Raw genomic sequence first — 22,167 nt, forward strand, 5'->3', positions numbered from 1 at the left:
TGAGTGATGGCTTCAAAGACAGAAGAGTTAATTGGTATGGGATTTGCTGTTATTATTATTATTAACTAGAAATATTAATAACGAAGTTTACTAAAATCTTGTCAAACTGCAACAGTGAGATGTAAGCAGAACGACAGTTAATTAATTAATAAAGAAATGAGAGACTTTCTGATGATCTATCAAAGTTAATGATGCATATTTTTAATTAGGACTAATTCTTTTTCCCTTCGAAAAGTCTGTTTGTAATTAGTAATTTTCTTGCAACTTATATAATAAAGCGGAGATGTGGGATTTCTTGAAAGTACAAAAAAAGGGGGATTTCAGTAACGCTAGTAGCACATTTTTATATTTCAAATTTGTCATATCTGCAGGTACTGCTATTAAAAATTATCGTTTATAATTTTTATTTCAAAATTCCCTTTGTTTTTAGTCGGGAAGTTCTGTAACTATAATTCTGATGAGGAATTAGATCTTTTTTAATTACCGTATTTTATTAGTAATGGCCATTACAGCATTGCACTGTGCTGTGAAACTCTAGCCTTTAACATCTGAACTTTGATTCCATCGATTTTTTATTTATCTTATTTTATTTTTTCATGACATTATCTAGAAATATTTTATAATACGCATGCTTCCCCCCCCCCCCATTCGGGGCGAACAGATTTTAACTGAAATTCTGTTTTTGACTTGGTACAAAATGGTTTCAACTCATTTCAATACTCATTTCAGGGATTAAAAAGGAACCCACGTTTCGAAATTATATAAATTATAATCATGCCGCTGTGTGAGATGCGAATTTAAAAGTATTCCAACGTGGTAGCATGTTGCCGTACTCTTCTACGTTCCCTGAATCTCCAGGTGAGATCTGGAGCAGAATTTTTGCGAAACTATATCGTTAAGTACTAAATTATGATTAAGGATGATACATACTGTCAGTAAATTATTTTCTCTCAACGATGCCCAGGTTCTGGATGACTTTCAAACCCTGCGTCTTCAGAACCAGGACATCTTTCATCATCATGAGTCCCTGACTTTAAATTAAATGTGCGTTTTTTTAAAATAATTTTGTGGTCATGCCATGGCGCGCGCGCGCACGCACACACACACACACACACACACACACACACACACACACACACACACACACACACACACACACACACACACACACACACACACACACACACACACACACACACACACACACACACCAGTATCCTATGACGTATTTCTTTTTGTTTAGGCTTCTTAATCAGCTGCACATTTCTTCATCCGGATTGCAAGTCATTTGCGATAATTTGCCCGGTTTAGTAAAGCGACAGAGATATTTATGCGAGAGGTATCCAGACGTTATGTTGAACATAATTAGAGGGATTCGACTTGGCATACAGGAGTGTCAGCAACAGTTTCGAAATCAGCGTTGGAACTGTTCTACGGTTGAAAAAGACGTGACAATATTTGGAAAAGGAATGCTCAAGAGTAAGAGTTCTTCTCATAATAATCTCTTGCCAAATTCTTAATTCATTCCAATGCAGTCGGGCACTCCGTATCAAGACTTCTTAAATCCGGTCCGTTCATCCCTCACGATGTAATGATATACAAAAGTAGGTCGAAATTTTTTAGCAATAATTTTAACACACCTCATCAAGAAAGATACTAATATTTTAAGTATAGATAGAACACATTCGTTGCTGGAACACATGAATAAGGACAGTAATTAACACTGTGTTTCATTTACCAACCGCTACTACTTAGTGGCGCTGTCTGTTCGCTTTTAATTAATATTTTCTTATTTGGAATAGAACGTTATCGATGCATATGAATACATGACATTTTAAATATTCAAATTAAAATGCTTTTCCTTCATTATTTAAGTTTTATTTATATTTTAATTGAAAATGTATGCATATGTGTCTCAGGAATATCAAACAAGAATTCTGTAAAGTGGCACCGGTCTGACTTTACGGTTGTCAGATCCGGGGTGCCCGACTGTACATGTCGTTAACTTTATGCTTGTGAAATAAGTACAGTCAAAGCCCTATAAAATACAGCTCGTTATATCCAGGATTGGGATATACTGCAGAAAAATATGTATCTCCACGATAGTTGTTAACTGTATCGCATATCGAATTTCAACTGATTATTTTTTTTTGTATTTGACCTTCCCCAGAAGGTTATTATTAATAATGATTAGTTTCGTGTGTTATCTGACTTCCACTCTAGAATTTAGAAATTGTAATTGCTATGGTGAGAAATTCGAACTACAACGATGGATCAATGAGAATGTTCTAGTAACCTTAAAAAGGTAATCGGATGACGATTTACAGGAAAGAAAAAACTATATATATATATATATATACACACACACATGTATATATATATATACATATACACCTTAGAAAAGAATACCTTAAATCACCCTGAAAATGAAGAGAGAGAGAGAGAGAGAGAGGATTTTATTGCTTTGCATGACAATATTGGAAAAACCACAAACTAAAACCAACACACATCTATTTCAATCTTTGTGTATCGAATATGCAATCCCTGCAAAAACTATCAAAAGTGAAAAAAAATGTCTTATGTTCTGCTTCAGGTGAACATTTTTGTTCTCCGTTAGTATAAGTTTTCTTGAATTATTGATGACATAAAAAATATATTCTGTATAATCTGTCAAGGTATATCTGACTGCCTTTCTACTATTATTGACCACTTCTTTTTTGCTTTGGTTACGACACTTAAAGCAGGAAAACTTCACAGAAGATAAATAAAGTATAATAAAGATTTTTTTTTTGTTAATAACCATGGCATCCAAAAACTACATCAAATAATACGAAAACATTTGTATATAGTTGCGTACAATTCGATCGTTGAGTAGAATATCACGAAGCTATCGTGATCCTTTTCAACCAAAGTGGTATTAATCGTGTATTCATGTCCAATTGCAGACAGATAAGATTAATAACAAGAGATATTGTTATTTTGTACATTTTAAATAATACACATTAAAATTGACTCAAGTGGACTGATAGGAATGCAGTTGTTATAGTTGTTGACATATAAAATTGATGACATGAACCGAATGGTTTTAGGAGTGGTGTAGTAGGATCAAGAGCGTAACATCTCCCTCCCTTATCCGAAGAGATACTTCATTGGTCTCATCTGAGCTCTAGGATTTTTCGCTCTGGTGAGTTGTACGGTATGATAATTAAAGCACTGCTTAGGAAGAGGCTGAAACTGATCATAAATAATACCGAGAAGTATGAGACCATAGAAATTCCCCAAATCGTCATTCTTTCAGAGTTAAATGGTAGGAAAATAGAAAATTTTTACCACAAGTCAAATTTAGAAGAAGATAAAAAGACAGTGCCACAAAGCTTAGTGTTATTTAGTGATTTCCCGGATCTTAAAACTTTTTGTACTCAGACAACAGATATTTGAAGATATTTGTATATTTAAAAAACCTTCCGATTATATTTCCCGCTGTACCACAGACAGCTACGAGGTGTACTGTTTATTTCAGATTTCCGAAATATTATCGGGCTTTGACTGTACTTCACTGTACTTGAATATTTAATAAATGTAATGATTTTTTGCTATTTCTATGTTCAGGTTTACATGTTGTTTTCGATTAGTATTAGTCTATGATACGCTTGATAAACATACAATGCACCCCCTCCTCCATCCATCCACCACAATGTAAACTTCATATGCGCATGGATTCTTTGACTAAATAATCAAAAACTGTCGTAATTTGCGGAACTATTCATATTGCACAAAGATCAGAAATGAAACAAAACTAAAATAGAATATAAATTCGCTAAATAACTATTAAATTAAACTACACGACACTCTACTTCCGACTATGCATAATTTATCTGTAGTTTTCATCCATGTAGAATCCAATTTGGGCAACTAAATTTCAAATTGTGCCTCTGTAGAGAAGCTCGGGACTTGAGGAAAGACCTGGACTTGAATCCAGTTTAGGATTCGATTCCAAGTATTTAGAAAGAACATTTATAATGATTTTCAAGGTGATAAGGTGATACAGAAGTGGCAGTGATTTTCTCCTTAGAAATTAGGGTTTTTCTTCTCGCAAAATAGACATATCTGATGTTTAGTTGGACCTGAGGTAACTAAGGGCTCATAGCCTTAGTTGCTTCGTCCGTAATGCCAACTAACCGAAATAGTTGTTTCGTTCAAGATCCAAATACCTAGGAATGGGATGCACTACAAGACGGTAAGGGTTGAACTCAATTTCTAATCCTTATCTTCTTGTAGTCAGTCGGCTTTCTGCATTCTTTACAGAATTTGTAGAGGTCTCCTCTCGATTATCTACCTCGACCTTTGAGAGGCCTTTATGTTAAGGCCTCTCAAAGGTCGAGGTAGATAAATGATGCGAGATATTAATGCAACATCATCATTTTGGTGTATCCGTTGAGGGTATAAACCAAAATGATGATGATGATGATGATGATGATGATAACAAACGACTCTGTTGCAGAATTTTATGAAACTCGCCAGGACGATTCAGCACCACAGCAGCTTTTACAATAGCCTTTGCAAAAGATCGGAATTTTGATCTTTGATGGTTTTAGGAATAACTTTGCAGTCCATTAGCGCATATGAGGCAGCATCTGATCTTGAAGAATAACAGTTTTCTATGTATCTCTGTGTTCTTTGAGACGTGTACTACTTTCAATATCACCAATGGCATTACATTTCCATTTAATTCTATTAGATGGTGTTTAGCTGTTTATTAAAATGTGCATATCGGAATACTATACAATAATTGCCATGCAAATTGTATTCAAAACACACAATACAGCCAACCTGCACAAATGAGTATTTTGAGATATTCTAAAATATTTTTTTTTTAATATCTTCCCACAGGTTTGTTTTCTTGAGTAAATTGTGCATATTTTCCGGAACATAATTTATTTATTTTTTCCTTTTAACATTTAGAGGACTTTTAGTAATATATTAAAACACCTCTTCACTGGGTAGCTTGAAGCATGTCGAACTCAACAGTTTTAAAAGCAAACAATATTTTGCCTAATCAAAATGACTTCAAGATGAAATTGAATCATCACTTGAGATGAATTTGATTCATCTCAAGTGATGAATTCATCTTGAGAGTCATCGTAAATACAGAACTATTTGGCTATTTTTTTCATGCAGTTACGTAAACGTTTAGTGTCTGACCATATAGTTTTCTAATCTAACCGTTTTGCTCTCTTAGTACGTTTAAAAATCCTTGTAATTTTAAAAATCATTCTCCAGTTTGGGTAATGTTTTAAAGATTTGATGATGGCAAATTAAGAAACAAGAAATATAAGATATCTAAGTAGTTTCTGGTATTTTTCTTGACGTTAGATCAACAGAGAAGATATAGGTTCAATTATCCAGAAACTTTTTCTAGGCCTTTTTCTTCCAGCTCTGAGGTAGTCATGTTTAGCGCAAGTAACTATGTATTCTCCTCCTACAATTCAGCAACATTTTAGTCTCAAAACTCATCAAAAATCGACAGTACAACAGACATGATATGCATGTGAACGAACGATGCTAATTATAATAAGGAACACAAAATGGTGAAGGCTGTCTACCGTATGTCGTGACGTTCTATTTTCATGTTATGTTCTAAATCCGCCATCTTGATTCAAGCCACTCTTATCAATATAACAACTAATTGCAAATTGATCACCGATCCAAAAGTAGGGAAATTTATAATTATACTGCGCCACCCTATTTTTAGATTAGTCTATATAAAATAGTAGGATCAATTCTTAATTAAGTTAGCAGTCTCCTCATTTATTTAGGCCGAATTATTTACTATTCCATTTGGGGTTCCTGCAAGATTCGAATATTTATGAACGGTGCAATAAAAAGGAATTCAGGCAAACACAATATTTAGATTAACAAAATAAAACATTTAATATATGATATATATAACAAATACAAGAATTCTGCTTTAAAATGAAACAATACAATTAACTTAATACATCTTGCTAAGTCACTCATGCCAATTCAATGTTCTAAACTTTCACATACAATTCACAGCTTCAAGATCACAAGCTTTCTTAACTCAAGTTAATAAAACGAAACTTCTTATTTAATCAGTCTCCACATATCCATCAGCTGTACTTAATGTTTAAATTCACAGGAAGCACTAATCAAGGTAGACAATATTCCAAGCAATCTTATTTCGGACTTTGAACTTCAAAGATATGTTAATGTTAGAATAAACAAACAAATATGACTACTCTTACCAGATACAATCTTCAATACATCAATTAATTGTGAGCACACTTATAAATTAACTTATTTACGTTAGCGGAACACATTAATAAAAATTCTCCAACGATTTAACTGAACTGTTAATTGCGCTTCACTACTCAAAAAAAAAAAAACAACACATCAATAAGGCACTGATATCTTTCCTTGTTTACTTTTCTCAAACTAGTTAATTTCAATATAATTCTTCTCAGGGCAACATAGAATTAAGACGTAATCCTAGACTAACTGGAACTAATCAGAATTTTCCATTGAATGTCCAGTTCTTTATTTATCCGGATACGGCATTAATTTTCCTGTACAACACAGCTGACTTCTCTTGCAGCTAAGTATATGATTCACTGTGTTTTGGCTCACTTCTAAACACTATTCTCATGAATTTCTGCCCTAGAAAACTTATAATTTTCTTCCACTTCCTTTGCTTGTATCCTACCTTCCTTCCCGCTCCGCAAAAACATCCTCTCTTCTCTCTAATTAAAAATCTTCTATATCTTTTCCTCTCCCCTTTCAGTCCGAAGGTCACGCTCTATTTGACTCGTGCTTGTTTATTTCATGCGTCTCCATGACAACAAATGAACGCAAACATTTCGCTAATGTAATACAATGCTCTACTACTACATGAGCGATTACATAACGTTAAATTTTCACAAATAAGAATAAACAGAATATTTAAGCTACTTAATCAGCTTTTTCATTACGTACAGAATTAATTATAATAATACTTTTCGTTACATCATATATATATTTTAGTTATTATAAATTCTGCACATATTATTACTTAACAAATTAATAGTAGGTTAAGTTTAGAATAAATATTTAAATAGTAATCCTAAATTAAGGAATAATAATTAATTTTTATACAAATCATGATTAATACATAATAAGCAATGTTAATGTGAATGAAAAAAAAATAAATTACACAACATAGTTTCATTCACAATTTAACACCGTATTCTCATCCTCTTTCTTCAAGCACTTTTTAGTTTCAAAACATTGAGGATAATAGTGTTCCACTTATCTCTTTGAGGATTAAAATGCGTCAGAAGATTAATTAATATTAATAAATAAATCCTATAATGCCTATTTATTCTACAACGAAAGTAACTCTATTAGCCCTTTTAGAAATCGATATGCCGTATCGGTTGTTATCCTCTCTCCATTGTCCGCAGTTAAGTTCATTTATGAACGAGGAGGTGACAAGAATAAGAATTACGAGATTCAAACCCAAGGAGAAACTCCTTCCCCCCACCCCCTTCCCCATCTGTTTAATCGATCGGCTAATTCTGGAAGCAACGCAAAAAAAAAAAAAAACCTAGAAAAAGTTCGTTAGTCAGTAACAAGTATTTCTTTCTTCAAGCCGAATCTGGTCATGGAAGATATTATAAAGCATTCACAGGCACCATTTTGAAGATTTATTTATTTTATTTTATAAATAAAACAGTTTTGACTTTCATCATACAGTAAAATAGGTAAATAAATAAGCCCGAAAGCTTCAAAAAAATCACAACGAAGAATTCATTAAAAGGCTTTGCAATCTTTTCGCTGGTTTAAAGTTCTTTCGTCTTTTAAGGTTTTTCATGTTATCAGGCTTTTAAGGTTTTCCAGTGTTTTCAAACTTTGAAAAATATTTACAGAACAGACCTACTAGAGATTTACTGTACAATGGACAAACCAGTAGAATGCCTGCATACAATAAGGAAATGTATGCTTTGAAGAAAGTAATTCAAAGTTACTTATAAGTGCTTTAATTTCTCTACAAAAAATCTTTCGGGATATTTTCTGTAAGTTTTCATTAGTTTCTTTCCTGAGACATAATGGAATTAAGCTTGCCGTTCTCCCACGGAAAAAAAAACTGCAAGGCGTTTTCCGGCTCAAAGTAACATCAAGGCTACAATTGAGAATAATTATATCTTTTAAGGCAAGGTTTTGCTTCATTTGATAATAGTCAAGAGTTATTTTATTCCAGGTTCTGAAAAAAGGCTATTATTCCTGAGGCCACAGCAACGAAAGTTATCTCACTGAAAGAGACAACCACAAAGAATTGCACATTAACAATGAACACGTGTTCAACGCAAATGAGAATGAAATCTGCAAAATGAGTGAAAATTCTAGAGGCGTGAATGCAATGCAAACTAAAGTATTTGTTTATTCTTGCTGTTTTTTTAATAGTTTCATGACCATTAAACAAATAAAAAGCCAATAGAAAATGCATTTAAAATAAAATATAAACAGAGGCGTAAGAAAACATTTAGGAAGTGTTCCAAAGAAAACAAGAAGGGAATTTGTTTGAAATAAGAGCAAAATGTAAATACTAAAATAGAAGGGAAGAATATATTTAATATAACAAAGAAAACAGTCAACGACAATTCAAAAAAAAAAAAAACTGAACGAATAGAAAAATACTTAAAAAGAAAAATGAATCAGACAGAATTTAATGTCATAAAATAGAAGCAGAGTTACTCGAAATGCAATGATCAGCATGTAAAATTCTAAATACCCGTATAAAGAAATTGCAGAAGAAAATAAATAATATAAATATCCGAAGTTTTTTACAAAACTAAAATGATTATTATAAAACTGTATGTAAAGATAATCATTTTGACAATTCTAAGTCTAGAAATAAATGAGTGAACGAAGTAGAAACTATTATAACACTAGATAAATTAATGAAATTCATAAGAAAAACTAAAAACAAATATCCAAAACTAACTGTACATATATGGATTTTTTTTTTTTTTTTAAATATGTCAGCTTGGCATTATATAAAATAGACCTAAAAAAAACAGTATAATAGGAAAACTAGGTACCTCGTTACGGAAGTATAAAGCTTGTATCAAGTCCTTTTGAATAAAATTTTAATGAAATATTCAAAGAAAAGTGTAAGTACCACAGGAATACGGTTATAACCAAATTATTAACTACATTATTACTCGCAGACGAATCAAATATTAATTAATTACTAATACAGAAAGTGAACGGCTATCAGCAAAATTTGTATCTGAATCATAAAATTTTTTTACACACACACACACACACATACATTTTCCTGAATTTAGGAACAGCAAAATATTGCTTTTCAAGGTTGGCATATATCCCAACAACGGTTCTGATGAAAGAGACTTCATAACTTGCAAAACTTAATAGCGTTACAAACTTGCTTTGCAGTAACAACAGAAAAGCAATAACAAAGAGCTACAAAGTTTTATTGATCCAATTACAAGAGATCGATGGGACTACCAGCAGTAATACGCAAGACGATCCAACGGTACTTAATTTCGCACCACATCTGCTGTAACACGAACAATAATTGCATTGAACTTCCTTCAGTTTGTTTACATTTAGACACGATGGGTGGTGTAGGTTTGGCCTTGAAGAATTTCCCGGATGAAGAGGTTCGAATTGTGTGAGGTTTGGAAAATCAACTTTTCCCTGCTTATCCAATCTGCTCCTGCGCAACCACAGACGTAAAAAATTAGTGAACGCAATGTCGCGTTTTCACTAATCTCCCCCCCCCCACTTTTCTAACACACACACACACACATATATATATATATATATATATACATTATTTTTATATATATATATAAGTTTCATTATTGAAACTTATATTTATATACCCAAGTTTCATTATTGAGTTCATTTACTTCTTTATTTAGTTATTCCTTATTAATAATGCTATACTATATTTCATAACATCTTTCGTATTTGGGGGATAATGTATTCCCAACGTAAGATTATTTTTTGAGCAATGAATAATTCAATGCCAATTTTCTATACTCATGCTAGTTTTAAGGTCATTTTTAATTCATTTGTTGCTATCATTAGGCTTCTTCTTCTTCACCTTTTCCTTATTCTACATTGTTTAATTGAATTATACCAATTTTATTCTTTATACGCTTTATTGCAGTTGTTTTCTGTATTCTTAACTCAAATATTGTATATTGTTTTCTTTATATATTGTCTGCATACTTTCTTAGAATATATAATGGTTTGTTTAAGTTAATTAAATAAATATTAATAATTTTTTATGCAGTACTTAATTAATGCCATTTTGATCAGTTTTGTAACAACACTTAAAACTATGAAAAAAATTCTGTCCAAGAAAAGGGATGCATGAACATTTTAAAATATTAAAGGAGATACTAAGGATGAAAAAACAATTATTCTAGCTTGGAAACAGTACTCAGTAACTGTTATTTGATTGAGTGCAATTTTGTATACACATAAAACGCTTTGTTGAAAACGTTGCTTAGCTAAAGCTACACTAGATGGCAGCACAATTTCGTGAATCCAACAGACTCACCGACGAAGTCAAAATATACGAATTTATTCGTCAAAATGGCACTATTTAAATATTTTAAATCACCCTCGATAGTTCGTTCTTATGAATACCATCAGCTTTTTTTTGTTTTTTTTTGCATTTTTGTACGTTTATTTTGCATAGTAAGACGCTATATCGTTTTAAATAAATCGCATAAAAGAAAAAAAGCTTAGCATTAAGTATTTTGTGGCGCTTTGTTAATGAGAAAACAAAAATATATCAATCGAACACACACACACACACACACACACATTTTTTCTTTTCATTTCACGAAGAATTAAAATGCCTCTGCTTTGTCTCCGAAGACAAAGTAATTGGGTTAGAATTACGGCGATGCAACTGAGGCTATAAAATCCAAGTCTATAAACTGCATGCGATATTCTGGTTGGTCTGTATGTTTTGAAAAATGAAAAATCCTGCCACCATGATAAATGTAAATAGAATATATCATGAATTTTCTGTTACAGATTTCTTTATGGGAGAAATTATATACTAATGTAATAAAATTCCTTTACGCTGTCATAAACGATTAAAATATCTTAATCCTAGATTAAAATGATATTTTTACCCATTTCGCTAGAATAATTTACCATGTAAATTGTAAATTAGCTTATATCCAGATGGTTTTCAAAAAATAAAAATTAAAAAAAAAAGACGAGAAAGAGAGAGTCATTGTTATCCAATTATCAATCTTTTATCTCAATTCTTTTCAGATAATGACACAAACAGAAAATTGTTAGCTTAGATAGCACCTGATTTCCATTATCATAGCAAGTGGCGTTATAAAATACTTAATTAAATGGAATTAGAATTAATTTAATAACTCAAACCGTATTATAAAAATGCCTACCAGGCTTTCGTTTTGGTGTTTTTCTCAAACTATCTCAATTTTTATTTCTGCAGTATTTTAAGGCATTTTTGCTCGATCTTCAAGAAATATCAATATCCAAAACTCTAAGCGAAACTTTTAATTTAATCTAATCTAAAAATAGGTTTAATATATTTAAATCTTGAAAAAGTAACGCAGCAGCGATCTTTATCATTTAGTTGGAAAAGCATCCCGTCTACGATCCGAGGAACCTTTATGAGGGATTCTCAACTGAAGGCTAATTAACAAGTCTAATACGCAGGTAAAAGGGTTTTCTCCCCTCTCGAAAAATGGATCATTTTTTAAAAACATTAATTTTCTCCCGTTTTTTTTTTTTAAATTTTTTAAACAGAGGTTATCAATAGCGGTCATGTCTTTATAAATAGCCTACTGTCAAATTAATTTCTACAAATTCGACACTAAATGGTTACCGCTTTGAACTCCTGCCTCCCCTCTCATGATTTGTGATATCACTGATGTTGCGAATGTCTAGCGAATAACATTCTTCATCAGCTTAACAACTAATTCAGTATATAAATGATGTCACTTGGCACTTGTTCGTATTCAGTAAGCAAAAGGCAATATACGACTGGAAACTACAAGAAGACAGAAGTGCAGTAGAACTGTATCATACTGTAATAATTTTTTGGCCAATGCCGTGAAAATAATCGATGTGGTGTGTGTGTGTGTGTGTGTGTGTGTGTGTGTGTGTGCGCGCGCGCGCGCGCGTGATTCTAACTGCTGATGAACCTTGTTCATCTCCGGTGCATAAAATAATAATAATAATGTTACTATACTTGCAAGTCATTTAATATTTTCCTCAATAATATTTTCTTTTAAAAACATTTCTTAGCTCTAAGTTCTGTTTATTTGGTATCACTATAATGCCTTCCTTTATCTGTATTAAGCTTCTGCAGAGAATAATTTATGACTAATGAAAAAAAGTGCATTCTTTGAAAAAAAAAAATCAATTTTTTTAAGGATCAAGTCGAGAGACCGCTTTTGTTTATGCCATCAGTTCAGCCGGCGTGGTCCACTTCATTACTCGCTCTTGCAGCAAAGGTGACCTTCACAACTGTGCCTGTGATCCTTCCAAACAGGGTACTACGTGGGATTCCTTTGGGGAATATTCGTGGGGAGGATGTTCTGATTTTATTAGACATGGTAGTACGTTCGCCAGAAAATTTATCGATGCACGAGAGCGTCGACAAAGGGATGCTCAAGCACTCATGAATCTCCATAACAATCGCGCCGGACGTCAGGTAAGCTCTCCTCAGTCCTATCCTAAAGTGAGTAGCGGTGGTAATAAACATGTTAATTCAGAATCATTGCATAATGTATGGATTTGTGACACGAATTTTGCAAACAGCTATAAAATAAGCCATATCTAAAGGGGAATGTTTCGATATTTGGTCTTAGTACGCTTCTAAGGTGACGATGGTTCCTTAACAGCTATCGATCTTCATAATTAATCCATTGATTTCGAAAAATACTGAATTTCTGAAGGTATACACACAAGATATCAACTGAAGGTTCTCTCCGGAACTCATCTACTCCGACAGGTCATAATCAATACAAACTTTCTCTCTCTCTCTCTCTCTGTCTCTCTCTGTCGAATCAACTTCTAATCATAATTATAATCATTACACCACCACCACACATCTAACCAGATCAAGTGATTATACAGATAAGAGAATGCTCACTGAACAATTTGCAGTTGAGAGCAAGTGGAAATGGGGTGAGTTTTAAAGTTAACCGACTGTACATCGAAGCATTACCATCGGTTGATATATTCGGTTATGACAACAATATGGTGACAACAGTATGATCGCAGCATAATTAGAACATCCAAATTACCTGCAACTGACATAATTCAAAATATTGGTGAACATAAATTCGAGAAAGTTAAGCATATTACGAAACGACTGGAAAGTGATCGGAGAGTGCTGAAATGGGTTGCGCATTCTTTCCTTTCTGCGTTAATAGATTTCCTTTAATAAGAGCTTAGAACATTCAAAGCTATAGAAATTTTACTTACTTACTGAACTTCATAGGTTCGGTCTCTATAGAAGGACTGTTTGATCACGGCTATCTCTGTAGTATGTAACTCGAATCCGAGCACTGCGTTTCTCTGGCCCACCGAAAGTTGCTGTTTAGAATGAGAAATCATGATACATATTTCAAAATAGACAGACATAGTCGAGTACAGCAGAGAGCAAAGATTAGCCTGGCCAGCATATTCATCATCTGAACATTGCTTCAGGGGGCCAAAAGGTTGGGACTTTAAAATAACAGGAAGCTCCACCTCTGTATTATTTACCATTGAGAGTCTCGCCAAAGCTTGAGTGGTGAGGACATAAGACACGTGTACAGAAATACTACAAATTAGAATTATTAGAATTAGATAGGGAAAACATCTTATTTATGATTCTTTCTGATCATTTTTAAACGTATTTCTATGTTTTTGTCGTTACTTCACGCCATACGGAACAGTCAACATGCACTATTTAAAGTTTTCAGTGTTTGATGTAGTAATTCTGCCATACTGTGACAAAATAAAATAAAATGGTTTAAAAAAATATATATATATAAAAAATTATCTTTCTCAACAATATTGTAAGGTAATTGTATACAGCTTAATGCTGGTATCATTTATTGGACGACTTTCAATCCTAATCTGCATTATTCTTATTAATTTAGGCTGTCCTGAAAAATGTTCGCTTGGAATGCAAATGTCATGGCGTCAGTGGTTCATGCGCTATTCGTACTTGTTGGCAAGCTATGATGGAATTTCGAAGAACGGCTTATTATCTGAAGCAGAAATACGACGGCGCCATCCAAGTAACAACCAACAAAGGTGGAACTGGTTTAATGACGGCATCAAAAGACCAAAAACCGCCGTCGAAGGGTGATCTAGTCTATTTGGAGTCATCTCCCGATTACTGTCTGAAAGATGGGGAAAGAGGTAAATACAAACAAATGAAACCGTTAATTGCAATAACTGCAATAAACATGATATTATTTGGGTACGTTTTCTGTATTTAATGGGCTCAAATTATCGTATTGTTTGTTGGTTATTTTAGAATGCATTCCAAGTCCTGTACCAAAAGAAATTAAGGCGGGAGATGAGTGTTTGTGAACTTAGTCTTCAGCTGCTATTTGGCTGGTCTACTCTGAGATTATCTAAGCATAGCTTGGTTGAAAAGTTAAGGGAAAATCCTTTCTCATCTTTTCCTGATTCGAGATTTGGTTCTTTCGAACTAAAGGGCAAGTGTCATTCTTCCATCTGATCCATAGAAGTGCTTCTATCTGAACCGAACATCAAAATAGTTAATTACTGTTAAAAATTCGCAAGTTAAAGACTTATGCATCATGTTACGTCCCTCACGATCATGAGATCCATGATGCACTATTTGTTCCTCGCTGAGAAGGCTGTCCAAGATGATGATGATGTGATCTAGATTATAAGCAATTTTTTGTTTGTAAATGGTTTTTAGAAGCATAAAGATGAACTTACCCCTCTTTCACGTGCTGCTCAGCAGCTAGATCTCAGTCCGTTTATTATCGTGGACTTTTTGTCGCGAGTGCGGTGGTATTTTGAATGTTAATGTTGGAACTGATAACAAATAATTAATTAATCAATAATTTTTCGTACCGAGTTCGAACATGGGGCTTTTGAAGAAGAAGAAGAAGAAGTTGTAGGTAACGCTCAGAATAATTGAGCCAGCTAGAAAGACATTTCCATCCAATGAAATAGCGCACCCACCATGCATTTTTTTAGGATAAACAGACGTCTCGCAGTGACCGCACGGGGATTTGCAGTGCCCCAGATACGCATATCCACACATTCTGTTTGTTGAACGGATTAGGTTACTGAGCTTCTTCAGAGAACCATATTCGGTGAAGAACTATTGGGTTGTTTTTCCAAATATTTCCGCCATGATTTACAAAAGACAGCTCTCCTGTTTTTTGGCAAATCGAAGCTTGTTGCATCTGAATTTTAAATCTTTTTCTCATGAATGACCACTGAATGAGTGGGTGATCAAGATTAAAGTTCTTCTGACATTCTTTGACATATTTTTATGGATTATGGATGAGATTTGCCTATAAATAGGCAATGTTTTCAGGTGTCCTCAATTCTTTTTTATTATCTAACAAAGAGTCTGATTTTTCATTAGGTTCTCAATTGTTTGATCCTTCTGATTCTTTCTTTTAGAGTTAAATATCTTTAAACTCGCTCTCAAACCGGTTTGATAAAACTGTTTCACACAAAACTAATGTCATTCTTTTAACTCCTTCGTTTTTTTGCCTATAAATGTATGTTGAAAAAAAACAGCAGCGATTTTCAGAGAATTATAAATGTTTCAAAAAGGTTTTACGAAGGAACTCAGTCCAGTCCACTGCAGTTGATTTACCAATAAGAGTCGATGATTTTGGAGATTCAAGTGATCAAAATTCGTGTTGTAGAATAGCAAGCAGCATTAACAGCGTTTTCATTTGGTGAGGAAAGACGTTCTTGTATTTAGAATCCTTTTACGTTGTGTTATGGATCGTACGCATGAATGCCGATGAAGACCTCAACCTTTTCATTCGAGGCAAACCACGAAGCGGTGTCAAGACCAGATTATAAATATTTCCAAAGTTTTCATCTGGAATTCATATAAAGTTCACATAATTCATTGAAATATATTTCCTTCCATGGCCGATTCGGGAAATTAACTGAACAATTCCTAAAGATCTACCAGGACGATTTTCTTCGTTTTCGCTTTACATGAAAGCAAAAATGGCGTACATTTCCAGAAACTGAAACCGGTCTGAGTCATTTCTAGGTCGAAGAATGCTCATATAGTTTGATTTCTCATAACAGAGCCCATTTTCGAAACAGTTCACAGTATGCAGTAGGAAAGCATCTTTCACAGTATGCCTTAAGAAAGCATCTTTCCCTTGGGGAATGGTTGAAATTACGCAGAAGAAATTAAATCAAGAACAAAAAGCCAGTATATGTGATGTTCATGTATTCTCTGCCCGGCTGGCCCATTTTGCATAAGGAAAAAAAAAAAAAACTGCCACGGACATTATGACTTCGGATTATAGTTGCTATAAACAACACCGTCGTTCATAGCTTTCGGCGTTGATGCTGCAAGTATGATAAGTACCATCCTGAATTCCAAACAGTATTGTTGGGTTGGCGGTACTTAAGAAAGTCCTAATGATAGCAAACACACGTTCTCTTTATAGTTCTTTTCACCAGACAAGACCTTCAAAGAATATTCGAGATCTTCGAGCAAATATTAGGAAACTCACACCAAAGGTTGTAAGCACTTCGCATCGCCATGTTTGGCCATTGCTGCTATGATAATAAAATCGGGACGAATTTATGAAGATCTCAAATATAGTATATGATGTTTTTTTTTATTTTAATTGACTTTTTAAAATTAAGAAATTACTTTTAACATGCTGATTTTTAATAAATTTTAACAAATGACTGAAATTATTAAAAATAAATTGTTTAACTTAACGTTGTTAAGACAGTTTAAATTGTTAATGCAATAATAATGAGAAGGGATTAAAAATGAAAAAAAAAAAGACGAGTAGAAAGAAAATAATTTTTTTTTAATCCAGGTTTCGTCTTTATGCCATTCATTCTGCTCTAAAAATGTGATTACAACTTTTTCTCTTGCTTTGCTGACTTAGTCCGCAAATTAAAAACAAATAAATTTTTATTGAGATTTCTCCTCTTTCAAACTTTCTCCATTTATCCCCTCAACTCAAGTTTTTTTTTCTCCCTTTCATATTTTTTTATCATTTTCTATTTTCTTTTCCGTTTCTCAATCTTTCTGATTAGCAATGTATTAACAATGACTCTCCACCAGCAACGAGGTCGTTTCTAACAATAAAGACATTTCGTGAGATGTAAAGAAAACTTCGTTTTCTGATCGACTACTCCGAGACAAAATAGCCTTGCCTAGTAGTTCTAATTTAAAGTTTAATATGCTGCTGTAACATTATGCAGTTATGCTATTTTATTCAAATTTTATATTATATTCAAAAAAAAGCAAAATCCTGAAGACAGATCTGAATAATTTTAGTCTTAAAATTGAATATTATTTAATTTAAAAATTGTCACAAATAATTCGATGCGTACGCATTTCTCTTATAACCTATTTCTGTTTATGGATAGATTTTTGTACCAATTCTCCTCCAATCTTTGCACCCAACCACTGTTAGAAATATCCAATCCTGTTTTGGTGTTTACGAGTCGCTGCAAGATGAGTTAATATTCTTAAACTTCAAACAATTTTAATGCGACTATGGAAGAAAAGTTTTCTACTCAGTCAGCACTACAGTAACTTGATGAGACTTAACACGCGTTCTAAATTGGGTGGTTTGTAAGATCGATATTGAAATGCAATCCGTATTCAACTTAACGAGGGTTCACAGTACTTTAATGTTATTTCCTTTTATCTGCATATTGTTCGGTTTGCTTCTTCTTCTTGAACGAAAGCAGACAGTGTCAATCACTGACCAATTTGTGTTTATTCATGAATGCATTTTGAAACATTTTGATTTGTTTGACTATTCAGACTGCATTACATTTGGATTGTCTTACATTTTAGGTACTCTGGGTACCGCTGGCCGTCAGTGCAATAGGAGTTCTACGGGAACAGACGGTTGTGACATCATGTGCTGTGGCCGAGGATACGATACTCGCCGTGTACTTGACGTCAGGAAATGCGGCTGTAGATTCAGTTGGTGCTGTTCTGTGCAATGTTCCGAATGTCGCGAGTGGAAGGATGAGAACACCTGTAAAAAGACAGGCATTCCAATATGATCCTCATGAGGAATAACTCACTTGATTCTTTCCCTTGTACCGTTTGCGCAGCAGCAACAAGTAATATTTCTCCAACCTGTGAGCTTATAAGACACCTTCAGGTATTTGAAAAAAGTCCACGAACACTATAAATTTAGACGAGCCATAGTGAAGATCACTTGTTTGTCTGTAAGAGGGAATGTATATATATTTATTGCTTTTTTTTAGGAGTCATCGTGTTACTGAATGCTTCACTTCAATCATCTCGCATTTTCTGAGCTCCAGGCTAAAAATTTCTTTCCGAGTGTAACCAGCTAGGAGCGCAGATATACGAATTGCTGTAAAGCAGTCAGCTCTCGAGTGCTAAAAATGGAAATAAAAATCAATAAAATATAGCTATCGCTAAGTTAACGGAGAAGAGAAAATATTCCTCCTTGTAAACTATATCCACACACACACACACACAGGGCAACTAAATTGTAATAATGATAACAATGAAGTCACGTACTGAAAATTAAATTTAATAAATCCAACTCTAGTTATTAAAAATAACAATAACAGAAAGGAAAAAAAAATCTCGTGATTGATCAGTAATCACAAAATTCAGACACAAAGCAAAATTGCCGAGAATGTAACAAGTTTTACTACCCATATGCATTTTTATATGGTTTCGGGAATAAAAATTTCCCAATTACACTTCATGGATATGGTTTTAAATTTCGCAATCCTATTAATGTCATTCGAATTTTATTGTGTGCATAAAATCAACCTTTTATCGATGCTTTGTTTCTTAGGTGGATTTTAAACATTCGTTGACAGAGACAAATACCGTTTGAACCACTAACCTCTCTTCTTCAACATTATACTTAATATAAATAATTGACAGTCATGTCTGTAGTATACAAAATGTTGACATCCTCCTATGTCCTTTCTACAAGAAAGGACATATGAGGATATAAGAACATAAGTTACCTCCTTAACTCAGCTACTAGTATGTCTTTCTTATGGTTATATCACTTACTTTAAAATCATTTTTGTACCACGTGTTTATCAGAACTTCTCAGCCCCCCCCCCCCTTTGTACAGTCATATATACAAATATATATGACTGTACAATACAGCTCTATAGCACGCGAGCATCATTCGACTAGTGTTTGTTCTAGTTCATGAAATGCTAATTCCTTCAAACAATTGAAAACTAACATTCTGACAAATCGAAATTAGGCCGAAAGAAATTAAAGGAAACATTTTATCTGTCCACACAGATTACATAAACACGAAATGAAATCCAATACTCATCCATATATTAGCCGAGTACAGCAATTTCTGTTGGCAGAACTTTGTTTCAGAAGAACAAAACTAATCGATGCAACTATCAGATGCTTTGATGCCGTTATCTTTGCTGTAAAAAAAGGAATTTATTCAGATCGCGTTGAATCACTGTCTGTAATGAAATGCAACACTAGGTTGAAAAATTATTCTTATTAGAAATAAACGTGTAAATATGAACAAAACAAATATAAAATGAAATTAGTTTAAAATAAAAGTGTCTCTGTCCCTCTTTATGTCTCCTATTCTTATCGAGTTTCAAAAATTGGAATTCGCTAGTCGTCACTAACTGCTTTATTGAATATAACATCCGCTAAAAATAAACGGCAAAGCAACACAGTTGCGAATTGAATGTAGGATACTTCCGATCGATAGGCAGTATTTATTAAGTACGTGGTTTTATTAAACGAACATCGATTTTGAAGGACGACTTGCTTTCTTTGCAAAGCAAAGAAGCCTGTAAGGAGTGCGTTTTCTACGAGATCCACAGAGAATGAGTTTGCTGATGATTTTCAGACAATTCGATCGGATTTCATAAAGCTTCAGGTTCTCTTGAAAGTGCAAAGAGTAAAATAAATCCTGTGCGTGGAGGTAAATTTTTATTTTAAATATGGGAATGCGAAACTGAACAGACCAAGTAGTTGCCGACAAAATTGATTCGAGATTTTATCGAAGAGCACAACTGTCAAACTCATTTCAGCCAGTGCTAGTTCTGTCTTCTGTTAGACGCAGCCATTTACTTTATTCCAGTTCCCAGTTTATTTATCAAAAAAAAGTTAAAAATAATAATAACAGGTGTTTAAATAAATTCGCAGTTTTCAAAAATATAAAATACATTTTCTTACATGATATTAACATTTCACATAACATTTTTTTTAATATTTAAAATAAAAAAATATTGAAATAAATTTTATAATGAAAAGAGGAATAATTGAAGGAAAAAATCTGTTATTGTGTCGTACTTTAATAAGTATGGGGAAGACATCACTGACAAGAATATGATTCATAGAATTGAAATGTGACGTTACAATTATTTATCGACAATTCTATGTGGATGTACGTAGATGTGTGGGGTAATTACACTAAAGATTGATAAACGGAAAAAGGCAAAAAAAAAGCTGATTGAAAATAATCAAGAAGCATGCAATCAGAAGTACATACCAATATTTGAAGGAGAAAAAAAGCACAAGAACTTGAAATGTGGAAAGGCAGCTTTAGTAGATGATATTCTGTAAGAAATGCTCAAATATGGAGGTACAAAAGTTTTACAGTAGCTCCACTGCGTAATTCAGATGAAGATAGAATTCCAAATCATTACAGTTGAGCTATGATAATACCCATCTGCAAAATGGAAATGAACTGAATGTGAAGCATTGCAGAGAAAAAAAATTCTACTGAGTAGAGCTAAGAAATATGCAACATACCCGAGAAAAGGCTGAGAAAAATGGCGGAAGAAAAACTTGAAGATCATCAAGCTAGGCTCATGCCAAACAGACGTTGTCAGAAGCAGATTTTCAGTTTAAGACAAATAGTTAAGAATGATGGGAATAAAATAGGCATATGTGATAACCACAACTTTTCAGCACACCTTCGTATATGCCTGTTGTCTATGAGGTAGAACCATGTAACTCACACAGTATTCTACATATTACCCACAAAGTGTTTTACACCTGTTACGAACCCGCTGCATCATTTGCAATCCTCTGAGAAAAAAATCTTTCCCTTGTTGCCTAAACCAGTCATTTTTATTCTAGGTGTTTATCAGAATGTTTCAGCCTTCCCCCCCTCCTATATTTGAGTTTTGTAGATCTTGATAAAGTATACGACAATGTGCTAAGAGAAAAGCTGTTCAAAGCACTACAATTGTATGATGTAAAAGGAATATTAAATCAACAATATATGGTCTATATTTGAGTTGTAAGTGAAAGAGCAGTTAGAACTAAAGAAGGTACTGGAAGATGGCGTGATATGAATTCAGGTGTAAGTCACGTCATCCACTATTTCCGCTGTTACTCATCATCTATATACATCATACTATGCAGGGTATATCCAGATCTGAAAACTGGAGATGTAGAATAAACAGAACAATAAAAATACGGCAACTGTTCAGGCATAATTTTAGTAAAGATGGCAAACTAAATATGGAAAAAGACAATTAGCAAAAGGAGTATGGTAGAGACTCTACTGAATTCATTTATATGGAATAAGAGAGCAAGTACACTAAAGTAGTTGCACATAAGACAGCGCTCCGATTTTAACTTATGTATCTGAGATAACAAAACGTTTGATCAAAGACTGGCGACTACACATAAGAGAGTTCTGAGAAAGCTTCAAGGAGTGAATAGATATGACATCAATGACAGAATCATATTAAAAATGGGAATATTGTGAAGGAACTCGATATTATTAGCATTCATGAGTGTATGAACAAAGCTAATTTCAGGTGTTATGGTCACTTAAACAGAATGGAAGAGGAAAAACTAGCAAAACAAGGATTTGATGCGGGTATCTTATGGAAGACCAAGACTTAGGTGAATTGATGAATATT

The 22,167-nt window shown here is 33.4% G+C and overlaps 1 protein-coding gene across 1 annotated transcript; it reads left to right on the plus strand.

Moving 5' to 3' along the window:
- Window positions 1-1,220: 1,220 nt before the first annotated feature.
- Window positions 1,221-18,312, plus strand: LOC150108514 (protein Wnt-2b-like). Its single transcript, XM_090390476.1, has 4 exons — window positions 1,221-1,479; window positions 12,462-12,742; window positions 14,181-14,445; window positions 18,098-18,312. The coding sequence occupies exons 1-4, from the start codon at window positions 1,221-1,223 to the stop codon at window positions 18,310-18,312; spliced, it is 1,020 nt and encodes a 339-aa protein (XP_090246602.1).
- Window positions 18,313-22,167: the final 3,855 nt, after the last annotated feature.

Source organism: Typopeltis vanoorti, chromosome 3, assembly GCF_054136105.1.
Source record: "Typopeltis vanoorti isolate ZY-2024b chromosome 3, IOZ_Tvanoo_1.0, whole genome shotgun sequence".
Taxonomy (NCBI): domain Eukaryota; kingdom Metazoa; phylum Arthropoda; class Arachnida; order Uropygi; family Thelyphonidae; genus Typopeltis; species Typopeltis vanoorti.